General features: G+C 42.7%; 1 protein-coding gene across 4 annotated transcripts; it reads right to left on the bottom strand.

Moving 5' to 3' along the window:
- Positions 1-1,235: 1,235 nt before the first annotated feature.
- Positions 1,236-25,697, bottom strand: NARS1 (asparaginyl-tRNA synthetase 1). Of its 4 annotated transcripts, none has more exons than XM_053571242.1 (15): positions 20,364-20,514; positions 19,189-19,268; positions 16,006-16,071; positions 15,815-15,907; positions 15,641-15,730; positions 14,195-14,273; positions 13,277-13,347; positions 11,926-12,012; positions 9,110-9,331; positions 8,820-9,019; positions 8,327-8,462; positions 7,934-8,047; positions 5,254-5,385; positions 4,793-4,924; positions 1,236-3,417 (listed from the first exon to the last, which is right to left on the bottom strand). In XM_053571242.1, exons 1-15 carry the CDS (start codon positions 20,404-20,406, stop codon positions 3,286-3,288), a joined length of 1,677 nt encoding a protein of 558 aa, XP_053427217.1. In that variant the 5' UTR covers positions 20,407-20,514; the 3' UTR covers positions 1,236-3,285. The 4 variants fall into 4 exon arrangements, with proteins under 4 accessions (XP_053427217.1, XP_053427216.1, XP_053427215.1 ...); XM_053571241.1 differs by having other exon boundaries at positions 19,189-19,271; positions 20,364-20,512; XM_053571240.1 differs by lacking the exons at positions 19,189-19,268; positions 20,364-20,514 and adding an exon at positions 25,155-25,697.
- Positions 25,698-25,980: the final 283 nt, after the last annotated feature.

Genomic DNA, 25,980 nt, shown 5'->3' on the forward strand with positions numbered 1-25,980 from the left:
TTGACCTTAGGCTATTTTACTTTCAGTTTGTTCTCCGGTGGCCAGGACAGCAGGAGCCTTTTGTTCCTCTGTTTGGTTCCTCATCACTCTCTAGTGAGATTAAGATCTTCTTGCTCATTAAGCTGACAGCTAGGAGGAGTGCCCCAGCAACCCCGAGATCCTGGGACAGATCTTGGGATTTGATATCCTTTTCTTTGTGGTGATGTAACAGTTCTTCTCCCCTTTTTATGACATCCGCAACTGTGGGACAAACACTGCGACAACTAATAATATCATTAATGAGATTCCAGTAGGAGAAAGCAGTGACTGGTATTTTTTCAGGTCCAAATGTCTGATAAAAATCATTTAAAGCATCACCTACTCTTTTCCATCTTTTCTCGTCTATGGTTCCTTCTTGAGGAAACCAAGGACAGACTTCTTTAGTCAAAAAATTGAAATAGCTGTTTAATTTTGACCTTTACTCCTCGCAACTTGAGTGCATCTCTTAACTGTTCCACAAATAACTCATGCTCACTGACTTCTTGTCCCATGATTACTACTACTCACTGAGATCCTCGTTCCAATGCAGCGGGCTACCGCGCGGTCAGGTCCCGGTGTTTCTCGAGCTGGCCGGCTCCAGTAGCTTCTTCACCATTTTCCCTCATATCCAGGTCCCTGTGCGGGCGCCACGTGACCCGGCCCGCGGGTCAGTTGACAGGGATACCTGGAGGAGAGGGTGAGAATGGGAAGGGGCAAGAGGTGCAAATAATGGAGACAAGACGGGAGTCTGATCAAGTCTCGTTTATTACAATGTTTTTTCAGGGTATATAAGGGTAGGTGAAAGAGGAAGTTTGCGTCACCGGGTATCCAAGCAACCTGGCCGCAGCGGAAAATTCCCACCAGCAAGTTTCCAAGTTTCGCTCATGTGATTTACAAGAAGAGGCCTAGTGTTTGCAGGGAAATAGAAACTTAAGTCTGTTAATATAGGAAATGGCGCTTGGCCTACAAAATGGATGCTGTGGTGTCAGCCTTCCACAAGGTGTGGCGGCTCACACCTGTAACCCCAACACTTTGGGAGGCTGGGCAAAGATGCCTTGACCCCAGAAGTTGGAGGGTACAGAACACGGCATACCAGCCTGGGCCAGAGTGAGCCAACCCCATCTCAAACCTCCACCCGCCCTGAAATTAGGCTAATTGAGCCTAACCTGTTCACTTGACTTCTGATCCACTGCCTTGTCCAAGACAATGAGAGCGCATTCACATTCTTCCAATAAATTTTTATTTAAAGATACAAGATACAGGCCAAATAGACAACACAAAGATTTTAAAAAATCTAACTATGGCTGGGTACAGTGGCTCCCCACCTGTAATCCCAGCACTCTGGGACAATTAATGACACAATGGGGGTGGGAGAAGGGGAGAGCAGAGAGAGAAAGAAGGAGGGAGGGGTGGGGTCTTGGTGTGTGCCACACCTTTTGGGGACAAGACATGACTGTAAGAGGGACTTTACCTAACAAATGCAATCAGTGTAACCTGGTTTCTTATACCTTCAATGAATCCCCAATAATTAAAAAAAAAAAAAAAATCCTAGCACTCTGGGAGGCTAAGGCAGGCAGATGGATTGAGCTCATGAGTTTGAGACCAGCCTGACCACTCCACCTCTACTAAAAATAGAAAAATTTAGCTGTGTATGGTGGTGCATGTCTGTCCCAGCTACTTCAGAGGCTCAAACAAGAGGATCACTAGAGCCCAAGAGTTTGAGGTTGCTATGAGCTATGATGCCATGGCACTCTTATCTAGTACGACAAGGTGAGAGTCTGTCTCCAAAAAAAAAAAAAAAAAAGTAACTAGGACCCACTTACCTAATTTTCTTTTTTTTGAGACAAAGTCTCACCTTGTTGTCCTGGGTAGAGTGCCCTGATGTCATAGCTCACAGCAACCTCAAACTCCTGGGCTCAAGCAATTCTCCTGCCTCAGCCTCCCGAGTAGCTGGGACTATAAGCGCCCGCCACAAGGCCCAACTATCTCTAGAGAAGAGGTCTCACACTGGTTCAGGCTGGTAAGCTCAGGCAATCCACTGCCTCGGCCTCCCAGAGTGCTAGGATTACGGGCATGAGCCATTTCTTCTGGCCCTACTTGCCTAATTTTAAAAGGCCATTCCTTTTCATTACCATGTAACTTTAGTAACGACCACTACATGTGGGCAACATCTAACTTCACATGTATGCAGCATAAAAAATAACAAGAGAAAAAAATATCAAACATAAATTAATGTGAGACAGAGACATTCAGCTAGAAGAAAATTAAGCCAGCAAAGAGTTTTTATGTGTGTTTCTTTATTGATTGCTGGGAATACAGCCTATTGAGAATACGTGACATGCATTCGGGAGAGAAATTAACTAAATCTGAAATAAAGCCATTCAAGGAGCCTGCTGTGAGCTAATAAGGTGGCACAGATTAGATCTATGGACATGGTGGGGGCAACTCAAACAGCCACTTACAGTTGTTATTAAGATTCTGGCAGCAAATTGTTTTTGAACTTATTTGTTCTTAATTACTTAGGAATTAACAGGGAAGAGGGAAGATCAGTCTGCCTCTTTAGCTTAAACTAATGCTAAGAGGAATGCTGTGAATCATTAAGTACACCCCAAATTATGCTCTTACTTCAAATTCTATAAGGAAATTCCATTTTTACAAATTCTTTCATATCAATTTGTATGCCTCAGAGTTAAAAGCAGCTATGTGGATTTAGTGAAGGTTCATAACTGATGTAAAAGGCTTGCATTCATTTGATTCTGGCATCTACTTCTGAATTATACCCTATTCTAATACCAGCAGATTTTCACACCATATTGCCAATTTCCCCATAAGATGTTTATTTTAACTCACTGATGCAATAAAATAAATTACAAAATTCCAGTTACACTTAAAAGGACAGAAAGATTAAGTTGCTGGAATGTGTTAGACCATAATTTAAAACTGTTTAATTATGTATATAACCCCAAAATTATGACCTATAATTGGATAAAACGCTGAAATGTATCCACAACTGCCGAGTTATCTACCATATATTTCCCCCCAAACTCTGTGATGGACATTTTTGTTAAGATGGCAATATCAATATCACTTGACTTTCAAGTAATTTGTGCTACTTTTTAGCGTAGTAGGAATAAAAAGCATACAGAACAGAAACAGTTATACTCCAATGGAATAAAAAGGGAAGATTCTGGCTTTTTGTTCTTTGTAGAGGCAGCCTTACTCCTTTCATGAACTGAATTCTTTCCATCACACTTTAGGAGAAATCGGTCACGGCCTGCAGCGCTGGACAAACCGGGGGTATAAACACACATCTCGGATGTGATACCTATTCAGGATCCAAGTTAAAAACCGTTCCAGGCCCAAGCCATATCCTCCATGAGGACAGGTACCATATTTCCTCTGTTTAAAGAAAAGTGGGAGAGAAAAGTAAGTGCTTAGTTTAAAATTTCTTCTAAAATATTCAAATTTCCTTGGCTTGATGCCAGTAGCTCAGCGGTTAGGGCGCCAGCCACATACACCAGAACTGATGGGTTAGAATCCAGCCTGGGCCTGCCAAACAACAATGACAACTACAACCAAAAATAGCCGGGCCTTGTGGTGGGCACCTGTCGTCCCAGCTACTTGGAAGACTGAGGCAAGAAAATCACTTGAACCCAAGACTTTGAGGTTGCTGTGAGCTGTGATGCCACAGCACTCTACTGAGGGCAACAAAGTGAGACTCTGTCTCTAAATAAATAAATATTAAAAAAAACAAAATATTCAAATTTCCCACTTGAAAGAAGCTGGCTCACTATGATTAAGAATTCCAGCCTGAGGCTGGGCACCATAGCTCACGCTTGTAATCCCTGCACTCTGGGAGGCTGAGGCAGATGATTGCCTGAGTTCAAGAGTTTGAGACTAGCCTGCGCTACAGCAAGACCCTGTCTCTAGTAAAAATAGAAAATCTAACTGGGCATTGTGGTGGGTGCCTGTAATCTCAGCTAAGCAGGAGGCTGAGACACGAGGATCACTTGACCCCAGGAGTTTAGGTTGCTATGAACTAGGCTAACACCATAGCACTTTACTTAGGGTAACAGAGTAAGACTCTGTCTCACCAAAAAAAAAAAAAGAATTCAACCCTTAACATATACACCTTCATAAACTATGTGTAAAGGAATAACTTGGTATGAAAAATAAACCAGGAATTAAGTACCACACTGGAAAGAAGAGATTTCAGACTTTCAAACTGAGTTAGTGTCTCTTTACTAAAGGAAAATAAAAGATAGTACTAGATACCGGTGAGATCTAATAACTTTTTTTTTTTTTGAGAGAGTCTATGTTGTCCTCGGTCGAGTGCCGTAGCATCACAGCTCACAGCAACCTCAAACTCCCGGGCTCAAGCAATTCTCCTCCCTCAGCCCCCAAGTAGCTGCCACAGTGCCCAGCTATTTTTTCGTTGCAGTTGTCATTGTTATCTAGCTGGCCCCAGCCGGATTCGAACCCACCAGCCTGGGTGTATGTGGCCGGTGCCCTACCCACTGAGCCACAGGCGCCACCCCATAACTTATTTTTTTAAAACTCAGGTGCAATGAGCGAGGCTAGCCATTAAACAGGTTTTCAAATGAAACTTGCCCAAGACAAAACTAGTAATATTTATATGCCACATTATAACGAAGAACCCCAAAACAGCTCAAGTATCAAATATTACCCTACACTCTTTCCTTATAAAATTTTTAATGTACACAGAACTGTTACAATGAAAAAACTGTAAAGCGTGTTTAAGACTTGTTTTTACCTGATCTGTGTACCAGTAGTAGGGAGCGGGGTCAATCCCTTCTCTTTTATAACCTGCCAGCAGTTCTTCACTATCCCAGATGCGCATGGAACCTCCCACAATCTCACCGACATTGGGCATCAAGACGTCAACCTTTAAATATAAGCAAAAAAAAAAAAAAAAAAAAGCACAGTTACCACCAGGCTGTCAGATACGACACTAACATGGAGCTTCAACAAAAAGTATAATGAAAGCTCTGATAGCCAAGGGAGGCTGTGTGATCATGCAAAATTCAAGTATTATTTAGACTCTAATTTAACAAAGCACATTAATGCCAATCAGAGGGAAAAACCCATTTCTTTAAATACTGTCATACTAGATACATAATGAAATATTTGCCAGGAGCTGTATCTTATTCCAGATGACAGTCCCCACCCCCCTAAAAAGCAAAATGACTAATACTCTTGGAATCACAAACTGACAGATTCAGTAAGCCGGGAATCCTCAGGACATCGCTGCATATAGAAGGACTTGATCTCCACAGGAAATCGACACAGCAAGATTGGTTCATTAATGGTGTCTGTCATCAGTCTCTCAGGAGCTTCTGGGATATCCTGAGGTCAAACAAGACTTCATCAACATTTACGGCTCAGAACACAACAAGGCAGGAGCAGCTCTTTCACCCACACCAGCTCCTCCTCCCATTAATTCACTCTTAACCCACACACATTTGTGTAAGGAACAATTCATTTCAAAGAGAAAATAAATATTATCTTTTAAGCTCACAGTTGTTAAATGTGCTATAAAAAGATCTCCCTCCTTTCACAGTGCATCTTTTTTGTTTTTGGGGTTTTTTTTTGCAGTTTTTGGCTGGGGCCAGGTTTGAACCCACCACCTATGGTATATGGGGCCACTGCCCTACTCCTTGAACCACAGGCGCCGCCCCACAGTGCATCTTGACCACCATGCTATTTGAGGACCGAAAACAAAAAAAAACAAGAGAAACAAAAGGAAACCCCCAAGCTGTGACTAGACACTGCTCAGTTGTTTTTTTTCAGTGGCCTGTTTTGTGGAGTTCTCTTTTTTTTTTTTTTTTTTGCAGTTTTTGGCCAGGGCTAGATTTGAACCCGCCACCTCCGGCATATGGGGCTGGCGCCCTACTCTTTTGAGCCACAGGCACCACCCTGTTTTGTGGAGTTCTGAAGTGAACTTGTCTTTGGTAATTGGTGAATGATGCTCCAGAACATCACTGATCAACAGAGTATGTTATGAATGACACTAATCTTTAAACTCTCCTGTTATCTGGACTTCTTTCCTGTTATAATCAATCAGTTACGCCTTAATGACAGTAAGGCACAATCATAAGACAAATAACCAATAACACACTTGGAACAGTTAGCTGAGAAATGTTAGATGATGACTCAAGTTAGTTTTCTCCTCTCTTAAAATGTCCTTTGGTACCACACATAAATTCAAGTTAAAACTGAAAACTCTTGTCCCAGTAAAAATGGATTGAGAAAAGAGAAGACTCGTTGATTTGCTTAAAGTGAGAAATGAAATGGGCACCGCAACCCCCCGCATACCATGTTCAAGCTCTGGTCCCTTTGCTCATAGGTGCTTTACACATGGGCTTCTGCATCAGATGTAAGTAGGCAAGTGGAGTTTCTGCACACCTCCAAAGTCTGAAGGCCATTTATCTCCACTAGTGTTTTCATACATACGAAATGATAACCATGTACAGTAAATGCTGACAGGCACAGAGGGCTCCCTGTGCCACAGACACTTGAAGAGGTGGCCCATCTTTTTTCTTTTCTGCCCCACATCAGAAGAAGAAGAGTTGTCTTGGGTCACACAATAAATACATAAACACTAAGGAAAGCCGATGAACAAAAAGGCCCATGCACACTTTTCGTGATATCCAGCCCCACAAATGAGCACAACAATCCTCAAATAATCTGCAGGTGGCTCATGGGCCACAGGTTGGACACCTCTGTCAGAGATAAGGGCCCAGAGAGGAGGACCACTGGTCTTCAGTTACAAAGCAGGGAGGACAGGGGTGGGAGCTAAGAGCCCTGGGGAAGGGCCCTTCCCACTCCATGGCTGGTGCTCTTTCCAATCACACTACCTAGCTGGGTGCGGAGGTATGCTGACAGCATTCAAGCTGTCGGTACATTACAGCATAACACCACAAACAGAATTCACAAAGCAGTGAGTGCTTTACACAGACCAGGTAGTATAGGGTGTCCCAAAGTTTGCCACAAATGGGAAAAAATCAACAAACTCATATTTTATGTGTTATATTTTTAATATTTTTTTATTTTTTGTAAACACTTTATAAAATTCTGTAACAACTATTTTGTAAATAAAGGTACATTTAGCTACAATTTCCCATTGTCCCTATGTACGTACAGCAACCTTTAGGACACCCTATATATTGTTTCTCCTCCTAGAGAACCAAAACTCCAGTTAGCAGTAGCCACTCCTATTTCACCTATAAAACAATTAGATTTTCAAATATTATTCAAAGAGTGATTAAAAGCACAGGAAAGAGGGCCTGGAATAGTGTTGAAAATCTGCACCCCAATGCACGCTGGATGGGTGTTTCTTGGGCAAAAACAAAATGCTAAGTTTACCTGGAGGACCAGGCCCTCTCCCCAGCAGGGCCTTCTCTCTTGGCTTTACCTATTAACCAGCAGCCAAGAGCTCTTTGAATTGCTTTCCACATGTAGGATTAAATCACTGTTTGGGGAGGAAATTAATCCCTTTTGGAAGCACATGATACTGTCTTCAGAAAAACATAACACCTACATACATACACCAACATTTTGCATGTAATTTCAAGGCTTCACAACCTAGGGCAGCCCTGCCAGCCCAGAGGATTATGAGTAGAGCTTATAAATTGAGTCCAAGGAATAAGCATGAAAGAGGAAGCAGCAAAGGATGAGACGTGAAAGAATGCTGAAAACTCACTACCATTTACTGGATGCCACAGAAAAGCAGCTGCTCTATATCTGTTGACTCAGTGAATCCTCAGACAACCCCATGAAGCAGGTTCAAGGATAAGCAGATGCCTCTTGCATTACTATGACAGTTAACCAGAAGCAACAATCCACTGGAACATGATACCACCTTTAAAATGATTAGAAACAAAGAAATACGTACTTCTCCAAATTCATAGAAAGTTCCATCTTCTTTTTTTATATTGTGTTCTTTCAGCCACACAATAGCATCTGAATAGTTCATCCGTTTGAAAGGCCGTTTGGGGGGCTTAAATTTCTATAGTCAAAAAGGACAAATACAGTGTATATAAAGACACCACTAACACTAAAAATTTCTATTAAAAAAAATTCACCATTATTATAAAACATTATTTCTGAGTAGGAAACTATACTATAGACATTCCTAAAATGGAAAACATATGACCCTCTTTTTACGTAAGTTAAAATAGCATAAAATAATTGGCAATCACTAATATCACCATTACCTCTACAAAAGCTGCAGCTGAAAGCTTCACTATCTTCCAATACATTTTGTATCTATAAACACTCCACCTACCGGGTTGAGTTCGCGCACTACACTTGCTGCAGGTGACTTTAAGACTCTATCTACCACATCACAGACCAAGTCCTCCAATCGGTTCAGGAGGTCCTCAAAGGTCAGGAAAGGGCACTCAGCTTCCACATGAGTGTATCTGAAGAACAAGAACACGAGCTCAGGAATTTTGGAAAGCAAAGATTTTAACATCGGGAAACTGGTATGCGAGTAAAATTCCAACAATACTAAACCCGTTTCCTAACATGGCAAATTAGTTCTGGACGCCCCTCTTGTCCCTGAGTAATGATTTCCAATTTATTCCTTATCATACAAAGGATCAAGGCAAACTACAAAAGTAGATCTTAGCTATGTCCTAAGAAGGCAAAAGTTCTTAATGTGTTCTTCCATTATTCTAACATACCACAATTTTTTACACAGGTATCATTTACCTATAAAAAACTTCCATCTCTAAAGATGTTTTCTAAAAATAAATAAAAACAAGACAATTTCATACTCAGCCAGGTGCCTTCGAGTTCTGGATTGTTCTGCCCTGTAAGACTGTGCAATACAAAAAACATCTCCCAGGGCTGGCATGCAGGTCTCCAGATACAACTGAGAGGACTGAGTCAAAAATGCCTCCTCCCCAAAGAAGTCAAGCTTGAAGAGTGTAGCACCGCCTTCTACTTGTGTTTGCACTAATGTCGGAGGCGTAACCTGGTCAAATGGAAAGAAAAGGCCTGGCGTGACTCCCGCTGTTTCAAGTTTCAAAATGGCTTTTAGCAAAAGCTGAAGAAGCACACTCACTTCATAGTAACCCCTATCAAAGAAGTGATCTCTCAGACACCTGGTAACCATGGAGCGTGCTTTCAGGATTTTGGACATGTTTTCTCCTCGGATCATCATGTGTCTATTGTTGAGCTGGACGTCAACGTCAGACTCTTCGTTGATCAAGTTATCAGCTCCTCCAGCGGGGGCCAACCCAAGCAGTTCCCAGAAGTCACAACTCAGTTCGTGGCCCCCTGGAGCCTACAATTTTTTAAAAGTAGGGTGGGGAGAAAGAGAGAAAAGGAGAAGAAAATATTAACATTATTAAAAATTTTTACATCAAAATTTTTGCAAGCTGATATTGCTAAAACCCTCATCATTATTGACCTTATCTTTTTAAAAGCAAAGACCCATTAATTCAATTTTATACTGACATTTTTATATTCACAGTTTCTTTCAGTATAAATATACCAATACCCATTTCTAAAAACTGAAAAGCATAAACTAGGAAATAACCTATAATCGTCCAATCTGAAGTAACTACTGTTACCATTTTGATGTATCTGGCTGGGCATGATAGCTTCTTTGTATAATCCTAGCACTCTGGGAGGTCAAGGTGGGTGGACTGCTGAAGGAGTTCGAAACCTGCCTCTACTAAAATTAGAAAAACCAGCCAGGTGTGGTGGTGCACATCTATAGTCCCAGCTACTCAGGAGGGTAAGGCAGAAGGATCACTTAAGCCCCAGAGTTTGAGATAGCTGTGAGTTACAATGCTATAGCACTCTAGCCTGGGCAATAGAGTGAGACCATTTCTCAAAAATAAAACCATTATGGTATATCTTTCAATGGTGTGTCCACTAATTTAAATTAGCATATTTACTCACACTGAAAAACTCCTAAATGTAAAGATTTTACTGAGAACTATTTATCTCTGAAACATATATACAGTAAAAATTCAAATTCCCCTAATAATTCCATTAAAAACTATTCATGCTAAAAGCTACGTATCAGCCAGGCACGGTGGCTCACACCTGTATTCCTAGCACTCCGGGGGGCCGAGTTCGAGACCAGCCTGAGCCAGAGTGAAAACTGGTCTCTAAAAAAACAGCTGGGTGTTGTGGTGGGCACCTGTAGTCCCAGCTGAAGTAAGAGAATCGCTTAAGCCCAAGAGTTTGAGGCTGCTATGAGTTGTGACACCACAGCACTCTACTGAGGGCAACAAAGTGAGACTCTGTCTCAAAAAAATAAAAATAAATAAAAGTTACATATCATGGAATATAATTATCTTGTTGCCAAACACTGGCTACCAAGTAACACCATGACAACCACTCTATTTGCAATCACATTACTTCCAAGAAAAACTCAGTGAACTTGAATCAGATACTCATTCTTACTATGGGTTCTTTTACAGAATTCTCTAAGACCTTGTATCATTACTTCCAGCTGATGAGAAGGACTGTTTACTCCCTCTTATGATTAATATGTCACATTTGTTTGTTTTCTTTTTGAGCCAGCAAATACAACCACAGTAGTTATTTGAACTGTAATTAACCAACAAACAACTGTAACTCTTCGGGTTATGTACCTGTTGGCTAAAGAAGAAACAGCTCTCTGAATATCAGAATTACATTTATTTTTTTCTGAAACAGAGTCTTACTCTGTCACCCTTGGTAGAGCGCTATGGCGTCATCAAAGCTCACAGCAACCTCAAATTCTTGGGCTCAAGTGATTCTCTTGCCTCAGCCTCCCAAGTAAATGAGACTATAGGAATCTGGCTAATTTTCTATTTTTAGTATAGATGGAGGTCTTGCTCCCTTGCTCAGACTGGTCTCTTAACTCCTGAGCTCAAGCAATCCACCTGCCTCACTGTCCCAGAGTGCTAAGATTACAGGTATGAGCTACCATGCCTAACCTAGTATTTTTTTAAAGGGGGCCTTCAAATTCTATTTAAATAGTTTCAGACTTAGGTTACTATTTTTTTTTTTGAGACAGAGTCTCACTTTGTCACCCTTGGTAGAGTGCTGTGACATCACAGCTCACAGCAACCTCAAACTCTTGGGTTTAAGTGATTCTCTTACCTCAGCCTCCCAAGTAGCTGGGACTACAGGCGCCCACCACAACACCCCGCTGTTTTTTTATTGCAGTTGTCACTGTTGTTCAGCTGGCCCAGGCCAGGTTCAAACACACCAGTCTCACTGTATGTGGCTGGTGCCATAACCACTGTGCTATGGCGCCAAGCCACTATTTTTTTTTTCTTTTTTTGAGACAGAGTGTCATTCTTTTGCCATGGGTAGAGTGTCTTGGTATCATCTTAACTCAAAGCAACCTTAAACTCTTGGGCTTGAGCATCTTTTTACTTCAGCTTCCCAAGCAGCTGGGGCTACAGGCGTGCAGCTCTATACCTAGCTAGTTTTTTTATTTTTAGTAGAGGTGGGGTCTCACTCTTGCTCAGGCTGGTCTCAAATTCCTGAGCTCAGGCAATCCACCAACCTTGGCCTCCCAGAGTGCTCAGATTACAGGCATGAGCCACCACACCCAGCTAGTTACTATTTTTCTCTGAAATTTTCTGGATGGTTGTGAAGTTTTTGTTTCCACCTCGCTAAAGTTATTCATAAATTCCCAGCAAAGTGGCTACATTATAGCCTATGAGTTTTATGCAGGAATAATACGGTTGAAAAAATCCCTGCATCTTCTTTTTATCATGTGAGCAGCACAGGGCACATAGTCTACTGTTAAAAGGCGTATACTTCATATTTGTGTATTCATATGTCAAACACCAAAGGTACAAAGGCACTCAAAAACTAACACACACACACACCTGTTCATTCACCCAGTGAAGAACTCAATCTACTCACCTGCTTGCCCTTTGGGGTAAGATTTAGCATTCCATACACGGCAACACTACTCTCAGTAGATAACACTACGCCATTGTAACACTGACACTATAAAAAGGTCAAAGTTCAAGTTTAGTTATGTACACGGATATTAAAATATCTTAACATACAGAAAAAAGACTATTTACAAATAAGTTATCTGGTTAAATGTTAGTAAAAGAAGGCCACTGATTTTTAATATTAATAAAGAATAGCTATTTTTGTGGAAGACAAAAATTTATCTGTAGATACACATATACATGCAAATATGCAAGTTATACACACATAGGCATATGGGACCCTAGCCCATATCACTTAAAAAAACCTGGACGATTATTTTTACTTTTAAAAATCTGGACTATTAAAATAAGATGCAGAGCCCACTGACACTGTGATCACCAATTCCCACTAAAGTTTTTAAGAGAAAAAGTTAGGGGGAACTTTAAAATGGAGGGATCAGGCTCTCAACAGCTGAACCCACTAGTCGTTAAGAAAGGACGCCAAGACATTATCTCTGTACCTCTCAATGGGATGCAACAGGAGAATAGAGCTTTGCCCAAGAACTAGTGTGCTCCCAAAATGAACCGAATCCTATCTAACCTCCAGTTTATGAAAATACAGAGGATAAAGGACCATGCCAAATGACACCACAAGGATGCAACTAACCAAACCTACACCGTGAGAAGCTCCACAGGACAACCAAGCAGGATTTTTTTCCAACCAACAAGTAGCAAGGCGAGGCAGGAGAAAAGGGAATGGGAAGGGAGCACCGCTGTAGGTTAACGGAGACTTCAGGGTCACAGCAACTGAACGCAGCGGACAGATATTGTTTGGCTCTTCATTCAAATCAAGTAACTATTAAAAAGCACTGAGAAATGACTGGGAGAATTTGGATATTCGGTCACATTTAGCAGCTGTATTAATTTGGAGGAGGGTATGACAATGGTGGGTGACCACATTAAAATCCTTTTTTCTCAGAGGTGTCCATGCACGTGTGTTTGAATGAAATGCTATGATGTCTAAGGGGCTGACAGGCCAGGATTGGCCAAATACTGACAGGTACTGAAGCTGAGGGACTAGCCCATGAGGATTCTTCACATTGTCCCACTCTGTATGTGTTGGAAATTTTCTATAATACAAGCATTTCCCCCCCTTAGCTTTATTAAGATATAATTAACAAATAAGAATAGTATATGTTTATGGTGTACAATGTCCTATTTTGATAGATGTCATCTGTGAATAAAAGTTTAAAAATGTATACAGATCCTAGAATTCCCCAAACAATAAAGAAAACTGCTGAACAAAATCTGTCAGACATAAATAAAACACTTACCAACTCATCAGACAAGACACACTGAAGATAACCCGTACCATCCCGCAACACCAGAAACATTAAATTCTTCCCTAAAAATGAGAAATAAAAATTCAGCCAGGCGATTGTCAAGGCACTACAGACTACTTTATTATAACTTAATCTTACATAAAGGAAACTCTGAGGTTAAATACTGAAGTTCAAAACTCCCGCACGGCCCCCTTCCTTTGAAGTACTCACTGGTAATATCACTACTATTTTGCCTTCACCACACTATACCTGCAAATCCTACATGATCCCATGACCCACATGACCAGGGAAAGCAAGACCATAAGCAACATGAAGGAAGGGATTAAGCCTTCTTCACCCTTGAATCCCCTGCATGCGGCACCAGGCGCTCAGTGGAAGAGGCTTAAATATTGTCAAACACAATCACTCTTTTTTATGTCCCATTTCTTTTTATGAAAGATGTGATAATCATTTATAATAAAAAAAGAGAATACGAAATATCAGGACCAGGTAGAATGCAAATATGCTAAATGTAAGAGCCAAAACTCTAGCCATGTTTCAGATTTAGATCTGAACTTCTTGTAATACAACCCAATTTTCATTAAATAATTAAAATTCAATTTGACAAATATTTACTAGATAACTCCTCATCACTGTGGTTGATAAAAGTTAAAACAGCACTTAATTTTAAAACTTTTAATAATTTTTAAATAAGCACAAATTGAGGATATAAATCAATATATGAGGAAGGAAGGGAAGTAAGGGAGGGAAGGAGAGAGGGGAGGAGAGAGGGGAGGGGGGGAGGAAAGGAAGAAGGACAAGCATACCAAACCCTCCCACAAAAAATGAACACAAGTAAATAACTTTATGATTTTCTTTATCTAAGATGAAGGATATTTAAAAAATAGAAAGCAAAGTGATACAGTTTACCTTGCCTACGCAGCCTGTGGACCCAGCCAAACACTTTCACTCTTTGGCCTCTATATCCTTGTAATGAATCAATCTTCACCTGTTAAATTAAATAGCATCTGACTAATTGTGTCATTTACAATACCAACTTTTTTACTAATATTAGATGGATGGTAGTAAAGTATTAAAAAAGCACAGAATGGTACAAGACTGTACACACTCTAGTCAAAGTCAGAGCCAAATACTGTCACCATACTGGAGTGGTTCAAAAAAACTCGAAGTCGTCTTTTTTAGTGAAAAGCTGACAATGAGAAACAACCAGAAGACTTGCAGATATTGCTACATAAAGTCAATTAATAAATGAATTCAATTTGCTTCCAGCAATACTCCTAATCCACACGGTGCCTTTTCTGTGACCCTACAGGCCTTCAATACACATCAGGTCTTGGGATCTAAAAGCCTACCTTTCTGTTTGGGTATGAAGGAGAGAAAAGATGAATAGAAGAAGGGATGAGGGAATGTAGCCAACAAAACAGGTAGCTCCCTCACTAAGGAAACAGGAAAAATGTAACAATTCATCAGAAATAACTATGGAAAATCAAATCATGTCCATTCATAGTCCAGCAACCTGTTTCAGTTCCAGAAAGAAAAGATGGAAGAGTGAACCTGATTTCAAAAATCACAACCCTGAGTCTCATTCTGTCACCCAGACTGGACCACAGTGAGGGTGCAATGCTGCAGTGCAATCATAGCTCACTGCAGCCTTGAACTCCTGGGCTCAAGCGGTTTTCCTGACTACAGGTGCACTCCACCACAAGGGCTGCCTTTTCTTACTTGTTTAGAGATGGGGGTCTTGTGATGCTGCCCAGGTTGCTCTTAAGCGTTTGGCCTCAAGCAACTCTCCCACCTCAGCCTCCCCAGTTGCTGGGATTGCAGGTGTGAGCCACTGCACCTAGGTTTATTTATTTATTTTTCATGGCATGATTTTGTCATGAACTTTTTTGGCTATTTAAATAAGCCATGAAGATCATCAACCTCTTCATTTTATGATAAGGAAACTGACACTAGAAGGGTATAGTCACTTGACAAATACCACAAAGCACCGCTAGGCCTGCTGATATCAGGTCTGCTGGTGTTCAGTTTGGACAGAATTCATTTAATAAGCAATCACTAAACTCTGTGATAAAACGGACCCCAAAAGCACTAGCCACATAACTCTGAAACATTATTTCTCTCTATCCCTTTGAAAAGGAAAGTAAAAACAGAATGAACAAACCATGTGGCATGCCCTCAAACACAGAAACTAGGACCTGATGTAGCCACATCCATGATATTGGAAATGATACTGGCTGGGTGGCGCCTGTGGCTCAAGGAGTAGGGCGCCGGTCCCATATGCCGGAGGTGGCGGGTTCAAACTCAGCCCCGGCCAAAATAAAAAAAAAAAAAGAAAATGATACTCGCACTTACACATTTTGCCTCTGGAAGACTTGGATCGTTTTTAATTGTAATCTTTTTTGCTTCTTCTAGGTTCTTTTCTCTTCGAAAATTATCTTCTGCCTTTTAACAATAAAGCAATTTGTTAAAATGATTCCTGGTGTTCTGACTTTAACAAATGTTTACAGTGGCAAATTCATTACTCACCTCTTTCTTTTCCCGGGACTCACTCTTCATTTGTTCCCTATGCCACATTTTTCTAATGTTCTTCATCTGTGTTTTAGAAATAACATCCCACCTCTAAAGAGATAAACCGTTAATTTTTTTTTTAAGAACTCTGTTTTGATAAAAAAATTTATCACAAAATATAATTCGGTAAAGCTTTTAGTTCACCCTACCTCATTTTCTTTTTGTGAATCTACATAAATAGTGGGAAATGGTTCTTTTCCTACAGTCATCAAAGCCTTGGGTAGAGAGAGAGAAAAAAGAAATGTATTCAATATTGTACAATACTTAAAATTGAGCAACACCTTAATTATGAGGCACCTTCAACAATCCAGAACACCATCAAGAGCCAATAAGAAAGCAGAAAGAGGGCGGTGCCTATGGCTCAGTCGGTAAGGCGCCGGCCCCATATACCGAGGGTGGCGGGTTCAAACCCGGCCCCGGCCAATCTGCAACCAAAAAATAGCCGGGCGTTGTGGCGGGCGCCTGTAGTCCCAGCTGCTCGGGAGGCTGAGGCAAGAGAATCGCTTAAGCCCAGGAGTTGGAAGTTGCTGTGAGCTGTGTGAGGCCACGGCACTCTACCGAGGGCCATAAAGTGAGACTCTGTCTCTACAAAAAAAAAAAAAAAAAAAAAAGAAAGCAGAAAGACCTCAAGACCCAAAGGCTGACATTGGCAGTGATGGGTTGAACATACTAAGATGCACTTTGTCTAAAGTAGAAGCCTCTTACAAGCAATTCCAACAAGTTCAGCCGTATAGTATACAGTTCCTTAAAACAGACTAGCAGTAACAGTAGATCATTAAGTGGCTGTAGTGACCAAGCAGAGGTACACTGACAACAGAAGAGATGCCTAACAGCAAAAGCCAAGTGCAAGTGACACATAAAAAGCTGGTCCTCTGTAAGAAATCACAGAAATATGGAAGACATTTTTGTTTGTTTATTTATTTATTTTTTGGAGACAGAGTCTCACTTTGTTGCCCTTGGAAGAGTACCATGGCATCGTAGCTTACAGCAACCTCAAACTCTTGGGCTCAAACAATTCTCTTGCCTCAGCCTCCCAAGTAGCTGGTACTATAGGCACCTGCCACAATGCCTGGCTATTTTTAGAGATGGGGGGGTCTCACTCTGGCTCATGCTGGTCTCGAACCTATGAGTTCAGGCAATCCACCTCCCTCGGCCTCCCAGAGTGCTAGGATTATAGCCTTGAGTGTAAGACTTTTTTTTTTCTTTTTTGAGACAGTCTCAAGCTGTTGCCCTGGGTAGAGTGCCATGGTGCCACTGCCCCACAGCAATCTCAAACTCTTGGGCTTAAGTGATTCTTTTGCCTCAGTCCCAAGTAGCCAGGACTACAGGCGCCTGCCACAATGCCTGGCTATTTTTTTGTTGTAGTTGTCATTGTTATTTTAGCTGGTCAGGGCTGAACCTGCCAGCCTCAGTGTATGTGGCTGGCGCCCTATCCACTGAACTACAGGCGCCACTAAGTGTAAGTAAGATATTTTTGAAACTCAACAAAATAATGGTCAAGTACAAAAGGCAAAGCATCAGTTCGAAAATTTTCCTACATGTAGAATACCCCTTTTCACCAAACTAGGACACATCAGGTATTGCTATGCTGTGTATCAGTTAATAGTTTATATTTTGTGTTTTTTAAATATAGTTGATAGTATATAAAAAATGATATTTTGTTGCTTCAAATATTCCTTCAAAATCTCTCCTGAGTTATTAAGCCAAATAAGAAATGCAGTAAGTCATTCTCTTGGTGCAAGATCTGAAAGCTTCCAAAACCTGACCTTTTCTAAAGGGATGCAGTGGCTGCTGCAAAGGACAGAATCTGGATCTTTTAAAAACATCCAAGGGAGTTCACTTTTTTAAACAATTAGATGTTCTAGGGCTATGTGCAGGTCACGTGGAATTCATTAACTACCAGTTGGTCTATAGTACTGTCATTAATAAATTGCAGAGAGATCCTGCCTTTTATATCACTGAAAGAACCAAACTGTCATTCCCCAAATCAGAACAGCACACTTTTGTTAACAGAAACATTCTGGTGACAGTCACCTAAATGGTGTTGTCAGTTTTGGGGAGCCACAAGGAGGCATTCAATAATGCAGAAATGAGAGAAAGATTTCCCTTTAGGAGTTAAAAAGCCAGCCCCCATGTTGACATGCCAAAGCACAACCACATATCATGACCTAGGATGCTCCAACGTTAGGACTTGACAGCAACTAAATGTTGTAATATAGTTATCAAAAAGAGGGATTGGTCAGACATAGTGCATAGAAAAAGGACTGTCAGGGCACTGCTTATTGTAGGAAGGTTCAAGGAAGGAAGTTTCAGCCATCTTCCTTATGTGAATGGATTCTAGCATTTGAGTTCAAAAGTTAAGTCCATGGGCTACTTTAAGAAGTATGTCTTGGGTCACACCTTAACCTGATGCAATTAGTTATCTAACAGCCATAGTGAGTCCAAGTTCTAAAAGAACCCATTTGATTTCTATTTGGCTTTCCATATAACTCTACTTAGACAGAATGTGCTAAACTCATTCAAGGATCCTAAGGCCTGAGAAATAATGCATTAATAAATTGGCATTCTGGGCGGCGCCTGTGGCTCAGTCCGTAAGGCGCCGGCCCCATATACCGAGAGTGACGGGTTCAAACCCGGCCCCGGCCAAACTGCAACCAAAAAATAGCTGGGCGCTGTGGCGGGCGCCTGTAGTCCCAGCTACTCGGGCAGGAGAATCGCTTAAGCCCAGGAGTTGGAGGTTGCTGTGAGCTGTGTGAGGCCACGGCACTCTACCGAGGGCCATAAAGTGAGACTCTGTCTCTACAAAAAAAAAAAATAAATAAAATAAATAAATAAATAAATAAATTGGCATTCTAACTTTAAGTTCCAGATGCATGTGTCTGCTTTGAGAAATGGGTACATTCTTGGTGTGCTGATATAAATGAGGTCTTTGAGTCACAAGGCTGAGGATCCCCTTCCAGATTGTGGTAAATTCACCAAAAGCCTCTTAGCAGTCACCTGGCCACGTGCTCAGTGAGACTAAGGAAGAGTGGTATTTATTTTTACAAGAACTGAAAAACTGGCAATCTGACTCACTGTATGGAAAAATTCCAAGATATAACACAATGTGTTAAGGAAGAAAAACAAAATCACCTTTTTAAAACATTCAAGTAAGTTTAGACTTTGATCATCTAAACAGTTCTAAAGCCATACATCTATATATTCCTTACTTTCCTTTTTCTGAAAATATGTTTGAAAACCTAGGGCTTGAAGTAGAATTTGTGAACAAATCACACCGTAACCGACATTAAATCATTAATAAATGCAGAGTTATTATCCTAATTAGACACTACCTTAAGACCTGTTTTAAATGGTTTCTCCTTGGTTCCATCTCCTGTAGCATCGTTTCCCTCTCGATCTGAGACATACAGCTCTGCTGTTTTACAGAATGAGAGTAGGTTACTTTTCAGCCAATAATTATCAGTCACTTTATAGTGCAACTACTTCATTCATGCTTTACCTTTGTAAACAGAACAAGCATCATTTTAGTGAAAATTAATGAGGTTCATAAAAACTTAATATCCTAATTATTTTCTTATTCCCCCTTTTCAATGATATCTATGTCATAAAAGCATGCTAGTTACAAATTTAACTTTAAAAATGAACTCTGGGGTCAGCGCCTGTGGCTCAAAGGAGTAAACCCCATATACCGGAGGTGGTGGGTTCAAACCCGGCCCCGGCCAAAAACTGCAAAAACAGAAAGAAAGAAAAGAACTCTGGTAATTTTAATTTGTGATACTTATTCTCTCTACTTCATTACCCAAAGATAAAGCAAGGGCTTTGACGTTGGTCAGACCTACACTGGAATCTTGTTGTAACCCTGGGGAATTTTCTTAACCTTTCTGAGCTTATTTCCTAGTCTATAAAATGAGAAAAACTGAGGATGAAATAAAATAACATATACAAATCAGATAACCAAGTTCGCTCTGATCTTTAAAGGAAACCGAAACTCTGACTTTAGACAAATTGCAAAAGGCCTCATAACCATTAAGGCTTAACAGTGACAACAGTCCAGGTCTCCTAAACCTTTTCTTTTCTTTTTTTTTTCCTTACTGCACGATAAGGTCTCCCTGGAAATCTCAATAAAAATGAAGCTGGGCGAAAGATAATTATAATTCTAACGTCCTTTCCTGACAATCGCTTTGAAGAATTGCATATTTGGGGCTACCTTATGAATCCCTAACAGCTTCTAAATTTCGGCGCAATCACGGGATATTTCACAGTGCGGCAGGGCTCAGGGCGGCCACTGTCGCAGCGTCGGGGCAAAGAGAGCTCGGGGAAGCCCCAACCTGGCCCATCAAGTCCCGAGTCCAGCCTCGCCTCCCCTCCTCCCTCCCTCCCGTTGGTCCGCAAACATTTACGCAGCGACCACTCTGTGCCAGACACTAAGGTAAGCGCTGGAATTCGGTTGGACGAAGGTTCCTAACCCCAGATAGGGAGCACCGCGCCATACACCGAGCTCACCCACCTAGCACCATCCCTGCGGTCGCTCTGGTGACCTCCAAGGACATCAACTCCTGCAGAACCACCGCCTTATCACCCCAACGTGCGCTGGAGGCTTTCTCCACTCCAGCGTTGCATCATATAGCGTAGCGTCGAGGTCGCTCGAGTGAGTCAGCCTAGCGTCGAGATCCATTGGTTAAGGGAGGTGGTCAAGTGACGCTCAAGCCGCCATCTTTGGTCAGGGCAGAGACAACTTCCGGGCCCGAAGACGCCCTGCCTAGTCTCGCCCAGCCAGGGACTACCTGGCGGCAAAACCCCGGCACCTGCTCCAGGCTTGCGCCCTTCAGTTCCCCCTCTCCTACCTAAGCTTTCTATTCTGAATACTCCAATTCTGACCCAGCTGGAGGCGCGCCTGGTCGTCTTGCAAACCAGACCAAAGATGTCCAGAGGTTGCAATTCTAGTTGAATTAATGTCGTCAGTAAATGTACTGGGCGCTAGTAGCGAGAGGCAAGTGAGCCGTGATGGAGATGGAGAAGAATTGCCCTGTCTCGCACGCGGGAAAAAGTTCTAACTTTGTAACTTCAACGAATGAACGTACCTCTGTGTTTGGGACAAAAACTATGGTATATTATCATTTAATGTTTTAAGAATCTCTACTAGGGGCCCGGGCGCGGTGGCTCACACCTGTAATCCTAGCGCTGTGGGAGGCGGAGGCGGCGGTTGTTCTATACCAGCCTGAGGAAGAGCGGGACCTCATCTCTACTATCAATTAAAATTTTTAAAAAATTACCCAGGCGTCGTAGCGGGCGCCTGTTAGCTACTGCGAGGCTGAGGCAAGAGGATCACCTGAGCTCATGAGTTCAAGGATGCAGTGAGCTGTGATTGCACCACTGCATTCCAGCCTGGCCAAAAGAGACCCTGTCTCAAAAAGAAAATAATAATAAAGTAAAATAAGAAGTAACATTTCATGACTTTTGCCATGTTCAGTTCTTTAGATTTGAGTCACGTGGTCCAGCCCACACTCAAAGGCAGAGTAGTACCCAAGAGCATGAGTATGAGGAGGCAGGAATCACAGGGCTCCCTGAGACAGCTGCCCATCACAGTGACCAGAATTGAAGCTTCAGTGCCTTTTTTTTTTTTTTAATTATTTTTATTTTTTTAGAGACAGAGTCTCACTTTATCGCCCTTGGTAGAGTGCCATGGTGTCACAGCTCACAGCAACCTCCAACTCTTGGACTTAGGTGATTCTCTTGCCTCAGCCTCCGGAATAGCTGGGACTACAGGTACCTGCCACAATGCCTGGCTATTTTTTTGTTGTAGTTTGGCCAGGGCCAGGTTTGAACCTGCCACCCTCGGTATAAGGGACCAGCGCCCTACCCACTGAGCCACAGGTGCTGCCCTTCAGTGCCTTTTATACCTCATCTATTGGTGATCTGTCATTATTTCTGCAACCCTGGTACAACATGGGAGGGTCCACAAGGGGGTGAACACCAGGAGGTAGGGTTCAGTGGGCACCGTCTTCAAGGCTGCCCACCACAGCCTGCAGCCAGTGGGGAAGCCATAGCCCAGGTGGCAATAAAGAACTGTCATCTGAACTCCCCTTCATGAATTTAGTTTTATCTGATCCTTAAAATTGGATGCGCACAGCAACATTCCACTGTGAAGTAAAAAGTATGTACATAAGACTGGGCCTTGTTATGGAGCGACGAAAGACCACCAGACAAATAATCTTCAAAATGCCAGTAAGGAGCCTTTATTTAGATCAGCCATCTGGCCCGGCAAGTCTCAGAAAGATTGGGGAGAGCAGCCCCGACCAGAGTTAATGCACAGCTTTTATAGGTTGGGTGACATAGCAAGCAAACCACAGGACTCCACGACTGGCACATACAGCACTTGCGGTTATTTGATTAAACAAAATAATAGCTAGATACAAAAACATTTTTAACATCAATGGGGTCAGCATAACCTTATCCTGCCTGGGTGTGTACCAAGAAATCAGCAAGGCCTTATCTTGTGTGTGTTCTTCAAGGCCTAATCCCGTGTGTCCCCTGCTCAGCCTCCCCTCCCATCCCTGTTTCCTGGAAAAGGGGCATGGGGGCACTGGGCCCCTGGCCCATCAGGCCACCATTTCAGCCTGAGCAGGCAGCTATTCATGAAGGTGACTTAGATTCCTAACCCTTCCTCAGTCCACACCTGTAGACCACAAGTCTTCTTTCTCTATGTCCAGTTAATGCAGATGGAAAAAAATGGGCCTAATACTGGCATCTGGGTAGTATGCTTGCACATGGCAGAAGTGAACAGCTGTTGTATTCTAGCCTCACCTGGGCCTGGCGCTAAGGAGACAGCAGGGAAGGAACATCATCTCAGATGGCAGAATTCTGAGCACTGTGACTGGCTTTCCACTTCTCAGGAGGGGAGAGGTGTCCTGAAGGCCTCATAGACACTGGCTCAAGGGCCGGCCAGCCAACCAAGGACTTAGAAAGAATAAGATTGAATATTAGGTACAGGAGGTCTGGTAGTAAGGTACGTGGATGGACCCTTTTGAATAGGTGCAGAATGTGATTATTTCCTGTCCTATATGAACATCCATCAGGAGGCATTCAACATGGAAGAAATCTCTATAACTGTGGATGTTGGCATTTTTCCTAAAATACCCTCGTTCTTGTTTGAAGAGCCCATATATGAAGTGGCTATAGTAGCATGCTGCAGGCTATGCATGGTCCAACCTCAGGGACTTTTTTTTTTGAGACAGAGTCTCACAGCAATCTCAAACTTTTGGGCTCATGTGATCCTCTTGCCTCAGCCTCCCGAGTAGCTGGGACTAGAGGTGCCTACCACAATGCATAACTATTTTTAGAGATGAGGTCTCACTCTTGCTCAGACTGGTCTTGAACTCCTGAGCTCAAGCAATCCACTGGCCTCAGCCTCCCAGAGTGCTAGGATTAAGGGGGTGAGCCACCACATCTGGCAGGAACTGCCTTTCAACACGGGTGATCTGGCTGGCCACTGCCACTGTTGAGTACTGAACCTGCCAACAGCAGAAGCCAACTTGGAGAAACCAATAGGACACCATTCTTTGGGAGGATCAGCTGGTCACTTGGTGGCAGGTAAATGACTCCTGGAGAAGGCAGCCATGTCCCAAGTCTAGACACAGAGTCCACATGTGTCCAAGTGCCTTCTCTGCCTGCAGCACCTATGGACTTAGAGAATCCTCTGTCCATCTTCGTGGTACATATCCCCTCTAACACTGGGGGCACATTTTCAGTAAAGAAAGTAAGACAGTGAAGTCATACCTATAGAATTCGGTGATCTAACCATGTGCTTTGTGTTAAGTTAGCTTATTGGAGATTTTTGTTTGTTGGTTTGTTTGACAAAACCATAGATAAGAGCAGAAATTGTTTAAAATATTCAGATATGCTCTGCTCTCCTACACAGGAGGGATATGTTTCCCTGTTTCATTTATGTTGGGCTTAGCCAAGTGGATTTTCTTTGGTCCTAGGATATTAGCAGATATGATACAAGCAAAGGTTTAAAATGTGCTTGTACCATTGAACTTGTTTTGTTGTTCTGCCATCACCATGAGAAAAATATGCCCTGACTGGCCCATTGTCCAAGGAAGGTAAGAGGTATATGGAGAAAACCTGGACCCAATCTGCAGCAAGGGACAAGCCCAGCTGAACTCGGCCTAGACCAGTTGACCTTTAGATGCATGAATGAAAATAAATGATTGTTGTGTTAGGCCTCTGAGTTTGGGGGGCATTTTGTTACACATCTTTGTTATGGTAAAAGTAGACTGATACATATTCCATTACCCACAACCATCTGGCTTAAAAGAATAATTGAATGGGACAGGCCTGGTGGCTTATCTCTGTAATCCTAACACCCTGGGAGGCTGATACGGTAGATCGTTTGAGCTCAGGAGTTTGAGACCCATCTCTACAAAAAGTAGAGAAATTAGTCAAGGCCAGGCGCGGGTGGCTCACATCTGTAATCCTAGCACTCTGGGAGGCCTCGTTGGGTGGATTGCCTGAGCTCACGGGTTCAAGACCCCATCTCTAAAAATAGCTGGGTGTTGTGGTGGGGCCTGTAGTCCCGGCTACTCCAGAGGCTGAGGCAGGAGGGATCACTTGAACCCAGGGGTCTGAGGTTCCATTGAGCTCTGATGGTGCCACTGCACTCTAGTCTGAGCAACACTGTCAAACTCTGGAAGAAGAAGGAAGAAGAGAAGGAGGAGGGAGGAGGAAGAAGAATTGAATGGCCTACTGGAAATCACTTATAGCCCCCATGGCGGTGCCATACATACTTTGAACTAGTAGTCAATATAGGGTGCAATCCCCCCATAACAGAAACCATGCTATTAATTTTTGTATTGCTTGTTGGGTTTAAAGAACTGTCCAGTGTTGGGGGTCAGGAGTCCCAGTTCCCCAGATCCAGTTGACCTGGTTTGATTACTTAGCTGAGCTAAAAAGTTCAAGTGAGGCATGGTGGTAATCAAAAGCAAAAGTGAGTGGAAACTGAAAATAAAACTGGAGCAGCACGGGCAGCATGAACAGAAAGAAAAAGTAACCTGCACAAGTTTCAGTATAACAAGAGAAATTCTATTTAAGAACAAAGGGAAAGCTTAGAGCACTTGCAAAAGTCAGAAGTGGGTTTCACTCTTGAAAGAGAACAAGTGAGAGAGTTGGAGACGCAAAGGCAGTGAAGAGGTGTGAATACCCTCTTTCTCTGTTTGAAATTGGTTGCAACTCTTTCATTGGCCTCTCTGCGTCCAGGCTTCATTGCCCTTTTCTATTGGTCATTGGTTTCCTTGGTTACCTCACACGGTTGGCAAGACCAGCTGAGTGGTGCAGGTTCCTGTGAGCCCTCCAGACTTCTTGTACAGTAGGTCAGGCTTTCCTCCCATTCCTCTTGAAGCCCCTTTCTTCCTGTCCTTTCTCCTCCAGGTATCTCCATTTGTATGAAATAAATTGAGATGTCTGTGACCACACTGAAGCCAGTAGGCAGGAATCTTTACTGCTGTTTTCCCAGAAGAAAGAACCTCTCCTAATACCAGTGAAGACTACAGGACTGGGAACGGAGAGACAGAAATACAGCTCCGTGGCTACCGCAGACCACTTCTCCCCCTACGACCCTCAGTAGTCTCCCCTATTCCCAGGAGCATTCGGTCTTCATGTGCCCATCGCAGGCATTGCACGAGCCTGTGATCGCTGTGTCTGGGTGATCGTAGTGGCCCTTACATGGCACCACTAGACTGTAGGGAGATGCTTTGTACCTTTCAGAGCCTTACGTAACTCTTAGGCGGACAGGCTCATTTAGTCCAACCTCCCTCCGGAAGCAGAAATTTCCTTACAACGTGTCTGAGTCACTGCCAGTCCTGACGGGCCACCGTACTGACCTTCGGCCTCGGTTTAGGGCACGGGACGCCGGCGCCGCCATATTGTCTCCGGGCCACTTCCGCCTTCCGTTCACTTAGTTCTGCTCTTCCGGGTCCCTCCTCGCGGTGTTGCATATTTGTAGGTAGAGGGAGCCTGGAGTTCTCTTCCGAGTTGTAGGAAAGCTGCCTTCGAGTATTGTTTCCCAGGAAACTTATAGACGTCTCCTAGAAGCCGCCTTATACTTTCGGGGTTTTGCTCCTCAAAAC

The sequence above is a fragment of the Nycticebus coucang genome, chromosome 19 (assembly GCF_027406575.1).
Source record: "Nycticebus coucang isolate mNycCou1 chromosome 19, mNycCou1.pri, whole genome shotgun sequence".
Taxonomy (NCBI): Eukaryota; Metazoa; Chordata; class Mammalia; order Primates; family Lorisidae; genus Nycticebus; species Nycticebus coucang.

Excerpts from the sequence above, each read along its gene's own strand:
- NARS1 (XM_053571240.1), bottom strand. The coding sequence starts at position 25,292 with ATGGAGATACCTGGAGGAGAAAGGACAGGAAGAAAGGGGCTTCAAGAG. Across the intron at positions 15,731-15,814 it reads AGTCCCGGGAAAAGAAAGAG|GCAGAAGATAATTTTCGAAG; the intron begins GTGAGTAATGAA and ends TATTGTTAAAAG. Across the intron at positions 8,463-8,819 it reads ACTCGAAGGCACCTGGCTGA|ATACACTCATGTGGAAGCTG; the intron begins GTATGAAATTGT and ends CTTGTTCTTCAG.